The 21,437-nt window shown below is 42.4% G+C and overlaps 1 protein-coding gene across 2 annotated transcripts; it reads right to left on the minus strand.

Moving 5' to 3' along the window:
* Positions 1 to 443: 443 nt before the first annotated feature.
* LOC135536314 (NACHT, LRR and PYD domains-containing protein 5-like) lies at positions 444 to 20,609 on the minus strand. Of its 2 annotated transcripts, XM_064962670.1 has the most exons (20): positions 20,458 to 20,609; positions 12,739 to 13,016; positions 12,322 to 12,488; positions 10,419 to 12,219; positions 10,162 to 10,335; positions 9,720 to 9,893; positions 9,467 to 9,640; positions 8,842 to 9,015; positions 8,442 to 8,488; positions 7,750 to 8,305; positions 6,616 to 6,851; positions 5,221 to 5,258; positions 4,338 to 4,402; positions 3,991 to 4,205; positions 3,544 to 3,800; positions 2,452 to 2,586; positions 2,180 to 2,312; positions 2,049 to 2,078; positions 1,233 to 1,515; positions 444 to 620 (listed from the first exon to the last, which is right to left on the minus strand). In XM_064962670.1, the coding sequence occupies exons 2-20, from the start codon at positions 12,942 to 12,944 to the stop codon at positions 614 to 616; spliced, it is 4,872 nt and encodes a 1,623-aa protein (XP_064818742.1). In that variant the 5' UTR covers positions 12,945 to 13,016; positions 20,458 to 20,609; the 3' UTR covers positions 444 to 613. The 2 variants fall into 2 exon arrangements, with proteins under 2 accessions (XP_064818742.1, XP_064818743.1); XM_064962671.1 differs by lacking the exon at positions 9,720 to 9,893 and having other exon boundaries at positions 20,458 to 20,608.
* Positions 20,610 to 21,437: the final 828 nt, after the last annotated feature.

The raw sequence follows: 21,437 nt of genomic DNA on the forward strand, positions 1-21,437 counted from the left end.
GTCTTTGTCCACAGACTAGGAGACAGGCCTCAGTATCTTCAGATTAGGTGGAGAAGTGTCTTTGTCCACAGACTAGAAGACAGGCCTCAGCATCTTCAGATTAGGTGGAGAAGTGTCTTTGTCCACAGACTAGAAGACAGGCCTCAGCATCTTCAGATTAGGTGGAGAAGTGTCTTTGTCCACAGACTAGGAGACAGGCCTCAGCATCTTCAGATTAGGTGGAGAAGTGTCTTTGTCCACAGACTAGGAGACAGGCCTCAGCATCTTCAGATTAGGTGGAGAAGTGTCTTTGTCCACAGACTAGGAGACAGGCCTCAGCATCTTCAGATTAGGTGGAGAAGTGTCTTTGTCCACAGACTAGGAGACAGGCCTCAGCATCTTCAGATTAGGTGGAGAAGTGTCTTTGTCCACAGACTAGGAGACAGGCCTCAGTATCTTCAGATTAGGTGGAGAAGTGTCTTTGTCCACAGACTAGGAGACAGGCCTCAGCATCTTCAGATTAGGTGGAGAAGTGTCTTTGTCCACAGACTAGGAGACAGGCCTCAGTATCTTCAGATTAGGTGGAGAAGTGTCTTTGTCCACAGACTAGGAGACAGGCCTCAGCATCTTCAGATTAGGTGCTACAAAACAGGATGAAGGAGAAGGGAAGAGGGAGATCAAAAAGTATGGAGAAGAAGGAGGATTGAGATACACTTGGTCCTATGATACACCTGAGATAATGATGTGATGATGGTCCTATGATGGTCCTATGGTACACCTAAGATAATGATGTGATGGTGGTCCTATGATGGTCCTATGGTACACCTAAGATAATGATGTGATGATGGGCATATGATACACCCGAGATAATGATAGGATAATGCTAAGATAATGGCCCTATTATACACCTGCGATAATGATGAGATAATGATGAGATAATGCCCCTATGATACACCTGAGATAATGATGAGACAATGGCCCTATGATACACCTGAGATAATGATGTGACGATGGTCCTATGATACACCTGAGATAATGATGAGACAATGGCCCTATGATACACCTGAGGTAATGATGAGATAATGATTAGATAATGGTCCTATGATAAGAGTAATTTATTACAGGCAGCAACACAAAAACATGCTTCCATTCTGAAAAATACTCTCTCTTTGATCTGGGTAGCTATGTTTTTATTTGACCTATATTTAATCATTCCACATATTCAAGGGAGGGAGAAAAGAAACCGGTCTGACCTCGATTCACTCAAGAACTTAACAAGATGGTGTTCATGTTCACTGAGAGCTTTGAGACAAGCTCCCATCACTTCTGGTCCTTTAGGGAGGACTGCGTTCAGTAGTTCTCTCATTCGCTCCTGTTCAGTTGTTTCGGCTTTTATTCTGGAGTACTCTTCATCACCAATCATGTACTTTGACCGCAGAACATCTGCTATTGGCTTTGTGTTTTTGACTCCCTGAATGAGTTCAGCCCTGTGTTTCTGAAGAAACTCCTCAGCAGGAATCCCAAGGAGTGTTAATGCTGAAGAGGGGGTCAATTAAATTAATATGGTTTTAGGGTTAACAGCAGCTGTTTCTACATCTTGCAGTCTCTCCAGTTAACATTCCTCTTATAGTCATTTCCATTGTGTTACATAGTGGGATTAAGATGGATTTAATTGTAATGTTTTGTCAACAGTCTATTGAAAATACATACAAAATCTGGAAGTTCCCTCAGTCAAGTATCGCATTTCAAGCACAGATTCAACTTTCTACAAAGACAAGGCCTCATATACAGTGCCTTTGTCAGAATTTATATCATTACACCTTCATCACCCCGCTGAACATGATTCATGAAGACCTTCATCACCCCACTGAACACGACTCATGAAGACCTTCATCACTGAACATGACTCATGAAGACCTTCATCACCCCACTGAACACGACTCACGAAGGTCTTCATCACCCCACTGAACACGACTCATGAAGACCTTCATTAGTGTCCTTCATCCAAACTTGAAGAGATGTTAGCTCTATAACCCATTTTATAAAACTCGTCCACAAAACAAACTTACTCGTTGAATGAGAGTCGTTGCTGTACACATCTGAAAAACAAACAATAGAAAATATCATAAAACATTTTAATAGCATCTGTTAGAAAAGGACATTGATGATTGACATACTGTGCATGTCCAGTATTACTTACCTTTTGATACCACTGATTTCCATACTGTTCTCTCATCATCCCCGATTAACTCCATCTCAATGTCCACCCCTGTGTTTCCCATTATCATCTGACAACAGCTTGGTGTGGTGTCTGCAGGTAACAGCTGAATCTTCTGTAGGAGGCCATATGGTGCAACGATTGTAGGAGGCCATATGGTGCAACGATTGAGACAACAGAGTGAAATAGAATGATATTCCAGTTATTCATATACAATATGACAGATTCATGTCCTCAGCCTGATAAAACTACACCTCTGGATTGATGGAAGTGGAGCGGGGATTCTTGAACGCAAACCAACTGTTCAGCTTTAAGGACCCGTTTGGACTTGACAGGACGAATTCTGAAAATCCTTTGGACACCTGGTTTTTCTCCCGTTCCTGAACAGCCTACAAAATGAGCAATGTAGTAGTCAGTCAGAACAATGTAGTCTCGTAATTCACACAACATGCAGCTCACTGAGCAATCCATTTTTGTCAACAACAAAAAATGTGTTTTTGTTTTACGATCCCTATTGTACCAGGATATTATTTTAAAGGTGTACCAGGTAAGTTGACTGAGAAGAGATTCTCTTTTACAGCAACGACCTGGAGAAGAGTTACAGGGGAGAGGAGAGGGGGAAAATGAGCCAATTGGAAGCTGGGGATGATTAGGTAGCCATGATGGTATGAGGGCCAGAATGGGAATTTAGCCAGGATATCCCGGGGTTAACCCTACTCTTACGATTAGTGCCATGGGATCTTTAGTGACCATGGAGAGTCAGGACACCGGGGTTAACATCCCCACTCTTACGATAAGTGCCATGGGATCTTTAGTGACCATGGAGAGTCAGGACACCGAGGTTATCACCCCTACTCTTACGATTAGTGCCATGGGATCTTTAGTGACCATGGAGAGCCAGGACACCGTGGTTAACACTCATACGATAAGTGCCATGGGATCTTCAGTGACCATGGAGAGTCAGGACACCAGGGTTATCACCTCTACTCTTACGATTAGTGTAATGGGATCTTTAGTGATCATGGAGAGTCAGGACACCGAGGTTAACACTCATACGATAAGTGCCATGGGATCTTCAGTGACCATGGAGAGGACACCCGTTTAACGTCCCATCTGAAAGACAGCAACCTACACAGGGCAATGTCCCCTTCACTGCCCAGGGGCATTGAGTTCTCCCTCGACCAGAGGGAAGAGTGCTGTCTACTGGCTCTTCAAATGAATGAGACAGAAATAGAATTCTCACAGAGCTGCATGTTGTCTTTGTAATCAAGAGATTTTCAACAAACTATCAGCTTTCCTTCTGTAAGTTTCAACATACTGTTGTAACTTCAGTGATAGTGCCTCACCTCTTTCTGACTGGAGTTTCTGAGGAGCAGGTACAGCCTTGAAATGACTGTTGACCTTTTTACTGCCATGTAGAGGACCACGTCACAGTGGACATCTTTCTTACGAGACAGTGATTTCCATATAACAGAGATAGGTGAGAACTTGGGATGGAGAATCTTAGCATGGAATCTGGTGACCTCATGCACTTCCTCTAAAGACACTCCATGTTCCTCTACATGAAGAATCTTCATCTCATTCCTCAGGGAAGGGTTGGTCCCTGAACAACACAATACAAAGGAGATGGATGAATAATACAATATGTCTTTCTAACTAAAAGACAAAGAACATGCAGAGCCAGATCACAGTAAACTCAAACTCCCAGAATAGTTCATTCATTCATTCATTCAGGAAGTGAAACTCAGTTACATGGAAATGTCTTTCTGAATACTATTTCTATATGGTTTTACCTAAACAGACAAAGTGTGGCAGATGAACTTCCTCCAGTTCACCTAACTCCATAGTGATGTCCAGCAATGGACCACCTTGAGTGTACTGCATGTCTTTCAGAAGTTGACTGTAGGGTTCCCAGTTCCTGAAGTGATACTTCAGAATGACATCTCTCTCACACAGCCAGCGGAGCCCAGACACTGTGCACTCATAACTCCCTCTGGGTGTCCTGTGCCTGAGGGCAACAACAAGATATGGTAGAGAGGGTCAATGGTCAAATGGAGAGGTTGGATTAGAAGACTATTCCCAAAGGTAATGGGGAAATACACTAGCAGGTGGAATGAAATGTTACAAGTAGTTATATTACCTGAACATTGTCACTCCCTGGACAGTGGAAGTCAAGGGTTCAATCTGAAGCCAGTGTGTGGAGTCCTGAACAAGGACAAGCATGTCAGTAATACATATGGGGCCTGTTTCCTGGACACAGATCAGTGGAAGTTTCAATAGAAAGAAAGATCTTTTAGGTCCAGTACTAGACTTAATCTGTGTCTGGGAAACTGGCCAATTAAACCAAAGTAACTCACCTAATATATTTATTCAATGTTACATGGAATGCTGGTATCCCAAAGTGCTGAACAGAAACCAGTCTAAAACCCCAAACAGGCAAACATGTGTAAAAGATGCCCCTTCCAACATATTCCCCAGTCCACCTCATTAGGGCCGGGGCGGCAGGGTAGCCTCGTGGTTAGAGCGCTGGACTAGTAACCGGAAGGTTGCAAGCTCAAATCCCCGAGCTGATTTATCAATTAAACTGTCTAAAGACAAAATATGACAACAGCTAAAATCCTGCATGCCTACAAGCAGAACACAGTACTGTTACTAAAGCAGAACACAGGACTGTCTATATCCCAGTATGAATGGTTGGTCAGTACACTCCTGGCTTTGAGACTGTGCTTATATTACTAAAGCAGAACACAGGACTGTCTATATCCCAGTATGAATGGTTGGTCAGTACACACCTGGCTTTGAGACTGTGTTTATATTACTAAAGCAGAACACAGGACTGTCTATATCCCAGTATGAATGGTTGGTCAGTACACACCTGGCTTTGAGACTGTGTTTATATTACTAAAGCAGAACACAGGACTGTCTATATCCCAGTATGAATGGTTGGTCAGTACACACCTGGCTTTGAGACTGTACCTGACTCCTGCAAGTATGTAAAAGTAATAATTGACATTATGACTTACCTCAACATGGTCACAAGTCTTACAGCTCTGAGGAATCCCTGAAGTCAAAAGTAGTTGGTTAAAATTGACAATGTAATAATGAATTCAAATTGGTGCGCTTCCACGAACTGCATGTCAATGAAGAGATATGTGAAAAAACACCTTGAGGACTGATTCCAAACAACGTTTGCCATGTTTCGGTCGATATTATGTAGTTAATCCGGAAAAAGTTTTACGTTGTAGGTGACTGCATTTTCGGTTCGTTTCAGTAGCCAGGCGCAATGTAGAAAACGGAACGATTTCTCCTACACACAGACGCTTTCAGGAAACACTGCGCATTTGGTGTGTAACTGAGAGTCTCCTCATTGAAAACATCAGAAGCTCTTCAAAGGTAAATGATTTTATTTATTTGGTTATCTGGTTTTTGTGAAAATGTTGCGTGCTACATGTTATTCAAAATGCATTGCTAGCTTTGCATACTCTTACACAAATTAGTCAATTTCTATGGTTCAAAAGCATATTTTGAAAATCTGAGATGACAGTGTTGTTAAGAAAAGGCTAAGCTTGAGAGCAGATGCATTATTTTCATTTTATTTGCGATTTTCAGAAATCGTTAACGTTACATTATGCTAATGAGCTTCAGGCTATAACTGTATACAGGGTTTTTTCATAGCCAAACGTGAACAAAACGGAGCGATTTGTCCTACACAAATAATATTTTTTTGAAAAACTGCACATTTGCTATGTAACTGAGAGTCTCCTCATTGAAAACATCCGAAGCTCTTCAAAGTTAATGATTTTATTTATTTGGTTATCTGGCTTTTGTGAAAATGTTGCGTGCTACATGCTACACAAAATGCTATACTAGCTTTGCATACTCTTACACAAATTAGTCAATTTCTATGGTTCAAAAGCATCTTTTGAAAATCTGAGATGACAGTGTTGTTAAGAAAAGGCTAAGCTTGAGAGCAAACGCATTATTTTAATTTTATTTGCGATTTTCAGAAATCGTTAACGTTGCGTTATGCTAATGAGCCTGAGGCTTTAGTCACGATCCCGGATCCGGGATGGGGAGTTTCAAGAAGTTAATGAATGTTTGTGGAAGCAGGAAACAACATCGTTCTGGTCCGTGTTTTGTAGATGTTGGGGTCTGATTTCTGCTGGATCCTAGGATGTTCTCTTCACCCTCTAACAGAGTGTCAGCCAAGAAGTTTAGCATCGTGTTACAACCCTCTAAGTTGTTGCGGAAATCGGCACACAATGCCGTTTACTTTCTGCATCTACGTCATATCGCTGACTCTACCTTTCAGTTTGTTTTGACCAAATAGGTCATAATTGTGTTCCTTGCCTGGGAATCAACTGTAATGAACATTTAAAAATATTTTGAGTCATAAACAATTATCTGTTAACACTCACATTTCTCAGGTCCAAACTTGATCCAACTCTCTCCACCATGGTCTCTGGTGTTCTCAGGTCCAGACTTGGTCCAACTCTCTCCACCATGGTCTCTGGTGTTCTCAGGTCCAGGCTTGATCCAACTCTCTCCACCATGGTCTCTGGTGTTCTCAGGTCCAGACTTGATCCAACTCTCTCCACCATGGTCTCTGGTGTTCTCAGGTCCAGGCTTGATACAACTCTCTCCACCATGGTCTCTGGATTTGGTAAAGCAGAAGGATAGACTGTGATTAAACTAAATACAACTTATAAAGGCTTTATATAGCATACATACAGTCTTCATAAGCAGTACAAAGGGTGTATAAAGGGTGACAGGACAGCTCCCTATGTAGGCTGCATTGCCTAAATGTGACATTGCCCACTATGTCACCTTCCATAAAGTCAATACTGATGGTGACATTTAACTAGGTAGGCACAGTCGAACTGTCTGTAGGTCCAACAGAACACATTAAACACACCACTACGACTAATATAACTGTCTGAAGGTCCAACAGAACACATTAAAACACACCACTACTACTAATCTAACTGTCTGTAGGTCCAACAGAACCCATTAAAACACACCACTACTACTAATCTAACTGTCTGTAGGTCCAACATAACCCATTAAAACACACCACTACTAATCGAACTGTCTGTAGGTCTAACAGAACACATTAAAACACACCACTACTACTAATCTAACTGTCTCTAGGTCCAACAGAACCCAACACACCACTACTACTAATCTAACTGTCTGAAGGTCCAACATAACCCATTAAAACACACCACTACTAATCAAACTGTCTGTAGGTCCAACAGAACCCAACACACCACTACTACTAATCTAACTGTCTGTAGGTCCAACATAACCCATTAAAACACACCACTACTAATCAAACTGTCTGTAGGTCCAACAGAACACATTAAAACACACCACTACTACTAATCTAACTGTCTGTAGGTCCAACAGAACACATTAAAACACACCACTACTACGACTAATCTAACTGTCTGTAGGTCCAACAGAACACATTAAAACACACCACTACTACTAATCTAATTGTAGAAATGATTCAAGAGGAAAACAAATGATGAAACATCGCTATGACTCACCTCTGAATGTTTTTGTCATCTATCGGACACAGGGTCAATGAGGAGGAGGAGTACATTATAAACCCAGGATAGAGGGGTTCAGTGAATGTGGTGTGTTCTGTGTAGAAGTGTGTCACTGTACCAGAGGAGGACACACTATAGAAGGACAACGTACCAGCTGGCCAGTCCAGATACACCCCAACTCTCTTAGAAACAGGAAAAGTATCTGGTCGGCTGTATCTGATGACTCCATTATGGTAAAAGTTATAACCACTATCATGGCAGACTAAACACCAGGACTCCTTATTGTGTCCAATCCTACGGTCACTCTCCCCTCCCTTCCTCTTCATTCCTTGGTACGCCACACCAATGAAAGCCCCGTCACCATCCCTCTCCACCTCCCAGTAATATCGACCTCCAGATAAGCCTTCTCTGCAGAGAACTTGGGGATGATCCAATCTGTCTGGATGGTCTTCATAACGCTGCTTCTCTTCCACCAATGTCACCTTCCTGTTCCCCTCAGACAGTATCAGATATGGGTTTGCTGTATTTGGGTCCAGGGTGAGATAACAGGCATCTGTAGACAAAATGAGAGTTTAATCAAACCACATCTTCAAATAAAATGTTGTTTTGTAGGTACAGAACAAGTATTGATTAGTTACTATGTTAATATAGTTCTGAGTATACAGTTAATTAGGATTGTAGAGACTTACATTTCCTCAGCCCTGATTTCAGCCTGCACTCTCCACCATGATCCACACTGTAGGAGAAACAGGTTATTGACTGACAAAGACCTAATGAAGCAGTCAACATTTAAACCATATTGTTGTGTTCTGGTGTGAGTCCAGTTCATTACTAGAGACATACATTACTAGAGACATGCAGGTATTCTATCCTACCCACTGCATACAGAACAGAGTACAATTCCAACAGGATATCAGAGATGCAGAAGAAGAGTATTCATGTGGTGATGATGTATGCTGTGTTGGAGTGCTCAGCCTGCTGGGTAAACGTCCCCTTAATTCTACCATCATGTCCTCATGTTACTGACCCTACTACACTATATATGACACAACCGCTGCTCACACTATTAGGACATCTACTCTGACTTACTTCAGCTTCATCAGTTTATATGTGGGATCCACCAGAGCAGCTGAAAGCAGTCCCCCTGCAGAGTCTCCTGGGTGATTGTAGCTCAGGTCCAGCTCTTTCAGGTGGGAGGGGTTTGATATCAGAGCTGAAGACAGAGCAGCACATCCCTCCTCTGTGACCAGACAGCCAGACAGCCTACAGAGAGACACAGCAGCTGTCTAGGTTGATGTACTGATGTCAATCATCTTGTAGGACACGAATACATTTGTCCATGACACAAACATTGTGACGAAAAATCAGGTTTATACAGTATTTGCTTTACTAAGCTCAGTACAGACCTGACTGAAACAGCTGTACTTACCTCAGTGTGTGTAGTTTGCAGTCTGGATCCACCAGTCCAGCAGACAGCAGTGTAACTCAGCTCAGTACCGACCTGACTGAAACAGCTGTACTTACCCCAGTGTGTGTAGTTTACAGTCTGGATCCTCCATTCCAGCAGACAGCAGTGTAACTCAGCTCAGTACCGACCTGCCTGAAACAGCTGTACTTACCTCAGTGTGTGTAGTTTGCAGTCTGGATCCTCCATTCCAGCAGACAGCAGTGTAACTCAGCTCAGTACCGACCTGACTGAAACAGCTGTACTTACCCCAGTGTGTGTAGTTTACAGTCTGGATCCTCCAGTCCAGCAGAGAGCAGTGTAACTCCTGAGTCCTGCAGGTCATTGTCTCCCAGCTCCAGTTGGTTCAGTTGTGAGTTGGGTGAACTCAGGACTGAGGCCAGATCTGAACAGCAACCCTCTGTCAGACCACACTGACCAAGACTAGAGGGCAGAAGAGCACATCATTAACACATGTTTAAAACCTCCACATAATAACTCATACTGAAGATATTTAACTCACACTAGTGTCTGTATGTTGCAGAGGGGACTGGTTAGTCCAACACAGAGCAGCTCCACTCCTCTGTCTCCCAGGTTATTGGAGCTGAGTTCCAGTTCTCTCAGGGGGCAGTTTGGTGTCTGCAGAGCTGAGGCCAGAGTCTCACAGGATTCATATGTGATTTTACAGTCTACCAGTCTGGAGAGAGGAGATATGTTGATACACTGTTAAATATGCAAAGCTTTAAGAAAATGAGATGCATTAAGACAATAACAGAAGGAAATGATTAACCAATGTTAAATACATACTAACTCAGTCAAGATATTTAACTTTAGTGTCATATATTTATCACATTTGATGAATGTTTCTGCATATTTAAGAAGATGTTCAAATAATGTTAAAAACATAATTACTACAAATATATAAACACTATAAAGACAGTGGATACTGAAGATATGTAACTCACACTAGTGTCTGTATGTTGCAGAGTGGACTGGTTAGTCCAACACAGAGCAGCTCCACTCCTCTGTCTCCCAGGTCATTGTAGCTGAGGTCCAGTTCTCTCAGCGGAGAGTTTGGTGTCTGCAGAGCTGAGGCCAGAGTCTCACAGGATTTATATGTGAGTTTACAGTGATCCAGTCTGGAGAGAGGAGATAATCTGTTAGATATACAAATCCTTCATTATAATGACACTGTAAACATCAACTCAATAACAGAACTTACAGTGCTCTCTTGCAGGTTTTCACTACTGACAGCAACCTCTGATAACGTTCCTCTGATGTGTTGTATGTCTTCAGGTCAAACTCCTCCAGCACCTCCTCTGACATCAGTAACAGGTAGGCCAGGGCTGAACATTGGTCAGGTTTTAGTCTTGTTTCTGAAAGAGTTCCTGAATGCAGGGAGGTCTGCATGTCTTCAACAAGAGAGTTGGCACCAAGTTCATTCAGACAGTGGAACAAGTTGATGATCCTTTCTGGTGAGGATTCCTCCTTGATCTTGTATGAAAGGTACCTGACTGTTCTCTTAACTGCTTCCTCATTGGTCTGTGTTGTACTTCCTGTCTGTGTCAGAAGGCCTCGTAACAGATTCTGATTGGACTCCAGTGAGAGACCCAGAAGGAAGCGGAGGAACAGGTCCAGGTGTCCATTCTCACTCTTCAAGGCCTGGTCCACTGCTGTCCTGTGTAAGTCAGACAACTGGATTGACTCCTTCTCTTCATCATCACTAGTGGGGGAGAAAACATTTTCCTTCTTGCCCAGACATGATTCTAAAGCATGCACTGCTGCTAGAAACTCCTGAATGCTCAGATGCACAAAGCTGTAGACCTTATCTTGGTACAGTGCCGATTCTTCTTTAAAGATCTCTGTACACAATGCTGAGTACTCTGATGCCTCTGTGACGTCAATGCCACACTCTCTCAGGTCCTCCTCATAGAAGATCAGGTTGCCCTTCTGCAGCTGTTGGAAAGCCAGCTTGGCCAGTTTCAGGATCATCTCTTTGTCTGACTGAGACAGTTCCTTTGGGTTTGTCTCTGTGGCTTTGTTGTACTTCTTGTTCTTCGCAATGATTTGGATGAGTATGAAGTGTGAGTACATCTGGGTCAGAGTTTTGGGGACTTCATCCTTCTCTGCCTCTTTCAGCATCATCTCAAGGACAGTGGCTGATATCCAACAGAAGACTGGCATGTGGCACATGATGTGGAGGCTCCTTGATGTCTTCATGTGTTCGATGATTTCATTGGCCAGATTCTGATCTGTGATTTTCTTTCTGAAGTACTCCTTCTTCTGTGGATCATTGAACCCTCGTACCTCAGTCACCTGGTCAACACACTCAGGAGGGATCTGATTGGCTGCTGCAGGTCGTGAAGTTATCCAGAGTACAGCAGAGGGAAGCAAATTCCCCTTGATGAGGTTTGTGAGCAGCACGTCCACTGAGGTTGGCTTCGTGACATCACAGCACTTCTCATTGTTTTTGAAGTCTAGAGGAAGTCGACACTCATCCAGACCATCAAAAATGAAAACAGTTTTGGTTTCACCATCTTCAATGCTGTCAATCTCTTTCAGCTCTGAGAAGTAGTGGGAAAGAAGTTGCATCAGACTGTATTGGTCCTTTTTCAGGTTCAGATCACGGAAAGGAAGAGGAAACATGAAATTAACGTCCTGAATTGCTTTCCCCTCAGCCCAGTCAAGGATGACCTTCTGCACAGAGACTGTTTTTCCAACACCAGCGATTCCTTTGGTCAGCACAGTTCTGATAGGTTTGTCTTGTCCAGGTAAAGGCTTGAAGATGTCGTTGCATTTGATTGGTGTCTCTTGTGTGGTTCGTTTCTTGGATGCCATCTCTATCTGTCTAACCTCATGTTCATTATTGAGCCCTCCACTTCCACCCTCTGTGATGTAGAGCTCTGTGTAGATGTCTTTGAACAGACTTTGGTTTCCATGGTGTCCAATTCCTTCAGATATGTGTTGATACTTGTGTTTCAGTTTAGCCTTGATGTCTTGTTGGACTGTCAGCAGAGTTTGACCTGTATGAAAACAATGAGAGTTGGGACTCATAGGTTTGCTTGTATGTTTTAAAAAAGGCCTTTGTACCATTCTTTGTAATATTGTATGAAACACAGTCTTACTTCTTCTGTCCAGAAGGTTGTGTGTGATCTTTAATACATCCTCACTGTCCAAACTCTCCACTTCCTTATTGTCATCTGGCAATGGTTCCTGGCTGAAAGCAGGTGGCTGATCACTCTTCATTGATAGCAGGCTGGTTGTAGGTGACTCTGCTCTGGGCTTCTGGACACTGAACAAAACAGGGAGACAGATCACCTCATCAATATCACATTAATACCTCATCTACTTCATTTTAACAACTGTATAGTGGAACTTATAGAAGTCCCGATGTTTCTTTTAAAGCTACAGTCTGCAATTGGTAAATCCATGTTTGGTATTTTAAATTAATTATGTAGATCTACATTCCATGTCATTTGGGATCACTTTTCAGTAGTTACATTTTTTTAATTGCAATGTATATTTTGCAATTCATCTCTTACCTCTTTGAACTGGTGTCGAGAGTCATTTTAGAGGCAGTGGTCTCCTCCTCTGTCTCCCCAGAGAGACTTGTTTTAGAAGCAGTGGTCCCCTCCTCTGTCTCCCCAGAGAGACTCATTTTAGAGGCAGTGGTCCCCCCCTCTGTCTCCCCAGAGAGACTCATTTTAGAGGCAGTGGTCTCCTCCTCTCTCTCCCCAGAGAGACTCATTTTAGAGGCAGTGGTCTTCTCCTCTCTCTCCCCAGAGAGACTCGTTTTTGATGTAAGTCACAGCTCACTCAGCTTCAATAAGAAATAACAGAACAGTCAATATGTCTGAACATTGAATAACAATGACAACACTTTTATTGTCAGAGGTCAGAGTTCAGATACTTCTTGTTGCATTTAAACATACACAGTCCAATATTATTAATTTGGTTTGGTTCCCCACTAGCTGACTCAGTAACAACAGCTTGTCTACCTGGTTAGATCCCCTGACTCCATAACAACAGCTAGTTTTCCTGGTTGGATCCCCTGACTCCATAACAACAGCTAGTCTCCCTGGTTGGATCCCCTGACTCCATAACAACAGCTAGGCTACCTGGTTAGATCCCCACTCGCTGACTCCAGAACAACAGCTAGTCTACCTGGTTAGATCCCCTGACTCCATAACATACCTTAAGGGAACATTTTGACATTTGCTGTATGGTTAGTGAGAAAGTCCATATTGCAAATGTACGGTCCCTAACTAGACGTCCGAAAACGTTTGTAAAATTCGCGGACGGCGTCGGGGCCGAGCGGCAGGGCCGGACCTACCGGGAAGTCATCAAATGAACTTTGTCGGATATTCGGTTTCCATTTGATAAAATAATCAAATTTTGGGCAGTTGGCCCCGAACAAGATGGCGTCTAGGCCTCAATGGTTTTTGAGTTATGGCCATTTCTCTGGGATTAAAGGTCCAAAATGAAAATAGAGAAATTATTTTTCCACTTCAAGTCAAGGAGCCTCCGGTGTCAATAAAGAAAGAACCAGCCATTTATCTATCGTCATTTAAGAGAAATCGTACAATGACAGATTGGTGATGTTCAAAGATAGTTTTTTTTAACAGTTAAGGATCCAGTTGCAGAGTGTTCATACAAATCTTTTTAAAGTGTGCTGCGGAGCTCTGCGAGATTTCTGTGATTTTCTATGATTTTCTGAAATAACACACACTCACTAAACCCTCCGTAAATAACTCAGTTCTTAACGTGAAGACTTAAAACTCAGGATTCTGTAAAGGCATACCCCAATCAGGATATGAGTTTATTTATAGCTTCCTGTGCCAACCAGAAGTGCCTTTAATTGGGTCACACTGTCTGTTTTGAAGGGTTAAAAAAGTCACATCTTTCCAAAACTTCATATGTGTGACTAGGTAACCCTCCTAAACTGTAAATCAGTCATTTCTCCCAGCAGATGTCAAAGATAAGCTCTCACACACACACAGCAAGGATGGAGTGAACAAGTGTGGTGCCTCAAGACACAGAGAGCAGGCAATAGCATAAACATAATATCTAGGCCGTGCCGAGTTCAACGAGATATCCCGCTTGACCGTAGCTCGCTCGGTCTGAGTGCAGCGACCATGAGAAAAGTAGGCCCAAAATGAAGCCTGCCCCACAATGTCATTTGCTTTTGGGTGACAGCGGCGGAACCGTTGGGTTTAGAAGGACAATTCAACCACAGGAATGTTCCTAAGGTCCTCCCGATCTATGCAAGCCTAACCTTGACTGTGTGGCATTAACCTTTCACAGTTAAAAGAAGGTGTTTACATCAAAAAGTTTGCATTGACTTCTCTCCCCATAGGAATACATTGGCTTCACCTCGAAATTCAACCTGAGGCCTATGTGGGTTATGAATGCCTTATGAACCTGTCTTCTATGACATTCCATCAGACCACTATGAGGTCTACCTGTGTCGATTCTATGCTTCAACCCTGTGTAAATCAGTCAATTCTTAACGTAAAGACTTACAACTCAGGATTCTGTAAAAGCATACCCCAATGAGGATGTGTGTTGACTTATAGCTTCCTGTGCCATAATTGGTGTCTCAGGGGCTGTTTCGAGGGGTTAAAAAAGTCAGATCTTTCCAAAACTTCATATATGTGATTAGGCAACCCCCATGAACTGTAAATCAGTCATTCTTCCCATAAAATTTCAAAGGAAAACTAAATCACACACACACACAGCTTGGAAGGAGGGACCCATTGGGGTGCGTAGAGACATACACTGCCTGCATTAGTTAACCTTGTTGGACCTTTTAAAGAACCGTCAGACCTAGAGTTCCGAAACTTTAGAATCCTGTTCTCGACCTCAGGTCGATAGTGCGTGGTGAGTTAGGTGGCTCTAGAAGGTTCTCGGACCGAGAAACAGCCTCGTACGTTTGCAATGACTTCAATTCATTTTTGCATCACGAAAATGACGACATTTAGAAATGTCCCAGAGTCACAAGACTAGGTGCATTGCGACCGTCTCGGCCCATAGAGACAAAACCCAACGTTTCTGTCCGATAGCTCATTCAAGGACCCCGTAGCAAGTCATGGAAAAAAGTGGATTTTCAGCACCATTTAGAGTTTTGCTCGGACACCAAATGACCTATCGAGCCAAAACTTGGGATTCGGGGTCGCCTCAGCTAGGCCTACACATAATATCAGAAATGGACCCGCAGCTAGAACGTAACTATGTGTTTTATGTTTTTTTTATGGTTTAAACTGAAGGCCTTGTGAATTTTGGGCCAGCTCTGAAGTATGTGATAGTTGGCTACTAAACGAGTTGGAAAAAGTGGGTTTGGTGTCTGTTTGTATCATTTTGGTGTCAGAATGATATCTAATTGACTGATGGACGGTGACTTGCTGGTGACTCTTGTCCATTTGCAATATGTTTAAACAGTGAGGTACCATCACCATAGTGACATTCTGAAATCAACCCTAACGAGGGATGGAGAGGTACCAGAATCACTGCCCAGCCATCCCGAGTTCATCGGGCCAGTCAATTTTGCATTCCTGCACGATTTTTATAGCATGACAAATTCGTGATGGTAAATGCCCATTGAACCATATTGCAAATGCACAGTGACTTTGCAAAAGTGAGAAAACATCACCAAATGGACATAATGAAATTAACAGAACGAGCGATGGAAAGGAGCAACTATCACTGCCAGGCCATCCTGTGTACATCAGGCCAGTCAATTTTGCATTTCTGCATGATTTTTGAGCATGCCAAATTCGTGATGGTAAATTCCCATTGAAACATATTGCAAATGCACATGCACTTGCAATATGATTCAACAGTGAAAAAACGTCACCAAATGGACATGATGAAATCAACACAACGAGTGATGGAAAGGAACAACAATCACTGCCCGGCCATCCCGAGTTCATCAGGCCAGTCAATTTCTTATGACATTTGGCCCCCACAAAACATATGCCTTATGCATAAGTAAAAAATAATAATATTTTTTTACTTTTGACTTTTGACTTCCTATGAAATCATATTCCCAATGGAGAAAACATATGCCTTATGCACAAGTAAAAAAATGATGATAGTAAAATATGACTAAAGTATGTTGATACAGTTCTTATACATGTGTAATTGACACAAGAATCGAAAGAATTTCGAAAAACGGTCCAGAAAGCACTTTTTGGGGGGGGTGATAAGTTTTTGAAAGAAAATTCACTTTTTCAAAATTTTGCTTTTGGATGTTGACTTGTGTTGTATTTCCAATATGAAAAACCAAGGTGGACACGCCACCTGTTGGATTTTTAAAGTGTTACAACTGGCATTTGCCATATGGCATTTGCAATCAACTTTACACGAATCAACGCCAGAATGGGTGGTATTGGACACCGTGTATATGGTTTGTCCAATGCCAGTGTTTTCCCATTCATTTTTGTCCATTTCAGGGGGGTATTCCCTTACAACAGCTCGTCTACCTGGCTAGATCCCCTGACTCCATAACAACAGCTCGTGTGCCTGGTTGGATTCCCATTAGCTGACTCCATAACACCTGGGGTCCAAACACAACTAACTAAAAGACATTACAGTTTACATCGAAAGACGGTAGTCAACATTATAAACATTTACCAAGTAGACATTACAGACTGTTAAAACAGCTGACAGGTATTTCTTCCTAACCCTTTGGCCTCATCAAGCAGCGCTTCAGAAAGATCAGAGTGAAAACTTTGTCTGAGATTGCTGGTGTTGTGAAGAACAGCACAGTGACAGGGGTCATCATCCCACAGCTGGTTGGACTGGAGGATGGTACGGTGCTGGTGGAAAGTTATGGCTGGCAACAACACCTGACTCCGGTCTTCAGGCCACTGGCACAGATCAAGAAGTACCAGCACTTCAGGTGAATATCATTTTCATTGCATTGTATGAGGTTATTCTTCATTTCTAAACTCAGGAGGTGAATTGATGTTATGCAAGGTGGTAATGTCTTGTCAATTGGTGTAGTTATTTCCTGTTTTACAGCATCAATGCTCTGAAGCCTGGTGTTGTCGTCACCAAGGAGCGTTGGGACTCAGTCGGGACCAGGTTTCAGCTGCTGCGCAACGCTGACATCCTTCCTCCCATAGATGGTCTGCCTGTACAAGCACCACCTGGACTGGACACAGCTCGACAAACTGATATTTTTGAGAAGATCAGGGAGTTGTGCTACGAAGAAGCTATGGACAACACATGCCCTGCACCAAAAGTCAAGGGCAGGACAGAAACAGGCTCTCTGAATATAGATTCCCTTGTTCATGCGTGGTTCAGATGGACCATTTCATCATTGGGGGAGAGTTCACAGTCATCAGCACTGTCTGCAGGGCTTCTAGTCACATGACTCTCTCCTAACACACACCATACGTTGTTGCTACTTTAAAAAAATATCCTGCTGCTCAGCCACTTTACCTATACTGATTGTATACATGTAACTACCTCATCTATCACCAGTATCACTGATATGCTTATTGATATTGTTCTTCTACATACTATATAACTACCTCATCTATCACCAGTATCACTGATATGCTTATTGATATTGTTCTTCTACATACTATATAACTACCTCATCTATCACCAGTATCACTGATATGGTTATTGATATTGTTCTTCTACATACTATATAACTACCTCATCTATCACCAGTATCACTGATATGGTTATTGCTATTGTTCTTTGTCAGGGTAGGTTCCTTGTTCCTTGTCAATCATTGGCTTACTGGTGAAATCAGCAATCAGACAATAACTTCTTTAAGTAAATCAATCAAACCTTTACTAATGCAACTGCAGACAGAATTTGACAATGGAAACATAGCATGTATGTTTCTGCAACCATACCAAAGGGCTGGTTATCTATATAGACTATATACCCATGATCACTCCCTAGTGGAATGATCACCTACGTCAATGTATGTGTGTTTCCATAAGCTGAGGTTACCTTATGAGGTAACCTGGTACAGTAGCTTCTGTGAATTTATTAGCATTGTCCACCGTCACAGAAGATCAACATGTCAAAACCAGACAGTGGTTACTTCTCTTTATCTAGTTTCAGTCTGACTCAGACCCAGCCTACAAGCACACTCTCACAACAGCCAGAGCTTAACCACAAAGACTAATATAGATGCTTGTGCAACGTATAGTGGCAGCGTTTTAGACACATAGCAACAGTATCTATTCAAAGGCCTGCAGCAAAACATATGAATCTTAAGGTCCCCTTAATCAATAATTAATTAAGATTAATCCAACATCTTCTACATACTGTATCACTGGTATGGGTATTGATATGGTTCTTGTACATACTGTATATTATGTAGTTCTTTCTCTACATTGACACTTGTTATTTATATCATTTATTTTGACACTATATATTTCTGATATTGCTACTATGTCAGTAACCATGTTGTCTGTACAGTTTCTGCCTTCTGTAGAGACCCATCCACGTTGCTAGATGTGGCTGGAGGGTATAGCATTTCTATCACATGACCCATCCACGTTGCTAGATGTGGCTGGGGGGTATAGCATTTCTATCACATGACCCATCCACGTTGCTAGATGTGGCTGGAGGGTATAGCATTTCTATCACATGACCCATCCACGTTGCTAGATGTGGCTGGGGGTATAGCATTTCTATCACATGACCCATCCACGTTGCTAGATGTGGCTGGGGGTATAGCATTTCTATCACATGACCCATCCACGTTGCTAGATGTGGCTGGGAGGTATAGCATTTCTATCACATGACCCATCCACGTTGCTAGATGTGGCTGGAGGGTATAGCATTTCTATCACATGACCCATCCACGTTGCTAGATGTGGCTGGAGGGTATAGCATTTCTATCACATGACCCATCCACGTTGCTAGATGTGGCTGGGGGGTATAGCATTTCTATCACATGACCCATCCACGTTGCTAGATGTGGCTGGGGGGTATAGCATTTCTATCACATGACCCATCCACGTTGCTAGATGTGGCTGGGGGGTATAGCATTTCTATCACATGACCCATCCACGTTGCTAGATGTGGCTGGAGGGTATAGCATTTCTATCACATGACCCATCCACGTTGCTAGATGTGGCTGGGGGTATAGCATTTCTATCACATGACCCATCCACGTTGCTAGATGTGGCTGGGGGTATAGCATTTCTATCACATGACCCATCCACGTTGCTAGATGTGGCTGGGGGTATAGCATTTCTATCACATGACCCATCCACGTTGCTAGATGTGGCTGGGGGGTATAGCATTTCTATCACATGACCCATCCACGTTGCTAGATGTGGCTGGGGGGTACAGCATTTCTATCACATGACCCATCCACGTTGCTAGATGTGGCTGGGGGGTATAGCATTTCTATCACATGACCCATCCACGTTGCTAGATGTGGCTGGAGGGTATAGCATTTCTATCACATGACCCATCCACGTTGCTAGATGTGGCTGGGGGGTATAGCATTGCTATCACATGACCCATCAGTTTAGTGTCTCGATTAGCATCATCTAAAATGTATAAAATATTTATATCTGGACACTTTCTGTTGATCTGGAATTGTTCCTTATTGTAGGCTACTACTTTTAGTCTCAATCTTTACTACACTACTCACTGTTTATCACATGATCTCACATGTGAATCCTTAAACAGATGGGTGGAGCTAAGGCTTAAGAGGGTGTGAACAATGCTGAATGGGTGGTGTCAAAGGAGAGCTCTCCAATAGGTGCACCTAAACATCAGGGGCCATTTTCTCAATGATGGGGTTTCAACTCTCAAAGCAGAATTACTTTCCCATTGTTCCTCAAATGCAGAGTATGATACACCATTTTGTATCTCTGTTTCTGATTTGATCAAATGAAGAAAAATAACACATTTCAAATGCTGCTACATAAGACCGAATCAATCGGTCAGATTTAGTTTCAGCCCATTACCGCACCTGTTTTTTTACTGGATTGACTATTTTTTTCTCCAAAGAAACTAGTTTACGTGACACACGTCTTCCTCCGGGAAGTGAAAGAGCGCAAAGATTATAGCGCAAAGACAATAATCACGATCATGTGAAGTCAATCACCCATACCCTACCTACCTCATAGCCCTGTAGACTATAATATAACATTGATTCATATTGACAAGGCTGATCAATATGAATCAGCATCAATGTAAGGAAACCTAAAATTATAATTATTGAAAGTTGAAATTAGTATTGTAATAACTTAACACGTTTGTGATTGTCTTACCCCATAAATCACCTCTCTCTGCGATGGCCTAACTTCTCCAAAACACTTTTCTACAAAAAAAGAAATTACGCTACATACCTTAGAAACATTTTCTCCTACCGACAGTGTCCAGTTTTTCCTTGGCTTCCTTATAAATGTACTTCATGTTTCAACACAATGGGCGGGTTCAACAGGTATTGGTTTTTGCGAAGACACACAAAGCACACGCGCAGACAGACATGAAGACAGACACACAGACGCACACACACTCTCCTTCCCGCTCACTTTAACCCATGCGTATGCACAGTTTCTAGTGGTTGAAGTATTGCATTTCAAGAAGGCCAGTAGATTAGTATTTAGTGTAAATATGATGGACACGCTTATTCATAACAATAAAAAGGTTAATAACATGATGCAATCATTTACAGTTAGTGAGAAGAGAGAACATCCATTCCGTTTATCTTTGCATTTTAAAATAATTAAAAATAGCCATCTATTCCCTAGGCTATTATTTATTTAGTTTCCATGATAATTGCATAATAAATTCCTCACCTTTTCTGTGATGTTTTCATTCTCACGGGGTATCATATTATGGCCTACAACGAGGTCACCATTTGTTCCATCTCTCGTTTAATTGGACCCACTTCCCAGCAGTAAATAGATCAACTACGGTATTTTAAGCAGCCTATTTTGCTCTATGCCAGTGGTCACCAACCGGTCAATCGCGATCGCCTCGTCGATCTCCAAGGCATTTCTAGATGATAGCCAAACATTTCTGTAAAAAAACGATTAAGTCTTGTGTTTCTATTTTTATTATTAGTCTCGGCTGTTGGGCTGTTGGTGGTCGGTGCAGACAATTCAGCTGCTGCCCTGCGCGGCGGGTAGGCAAACTGTTGCCATTTCATCTGTCTGAATGTACAAACTGTTTCCATTTCATGTGTCTGAATGTACAAACTGTGAGTCTGTGTGTGTCTGTCTGTCTTCAGTGTGTCTTCAGTGTT

Source organism: Oncorhynchus masou, unplaced genomic scaffold (genome assembly GCF_036934945.1).
Source record: "Oncorhynchus masou masou isolate Uvic2021 unplaced genomic scaffold, UVic_Omas_1.1 unplaced_scaffold_594, whole genome shotgun sequence".
In the NCBI taxonomy this organism is placed as follows: Eukaryota; Metazoa; Chordata; class Actinopteri; order Salmoniformes; family Salmonidae; genus Oncorhynchus; species Oncorhynchus masou.

Excerpts from the sequence above, each read along its gene's own strand:
- LOC135536314 (XM_064962670.1), bottom strand. The coding sequence starts at position 12,944 with ATGAGTCTCTCTGGGGAGAGAGAGGAGGAGACCACTGCCTCTAAAATG. Across the intron at positions 10,336-10,418 it reads AAAACCTGCAAGAGAGCACT|ACTGGATCACTGTAAACTCA; the intron begins GTAAGTTCTGTT and ends TCCTCTCTCCAG. Across the intron at positions 9,894-10,161 it reads TGCAACATACAGACACTAGT|ACTGGTAGACTGTAAAATCA; the intron begins GTGAGTTACATA and ends TCCTCTCTCCAG.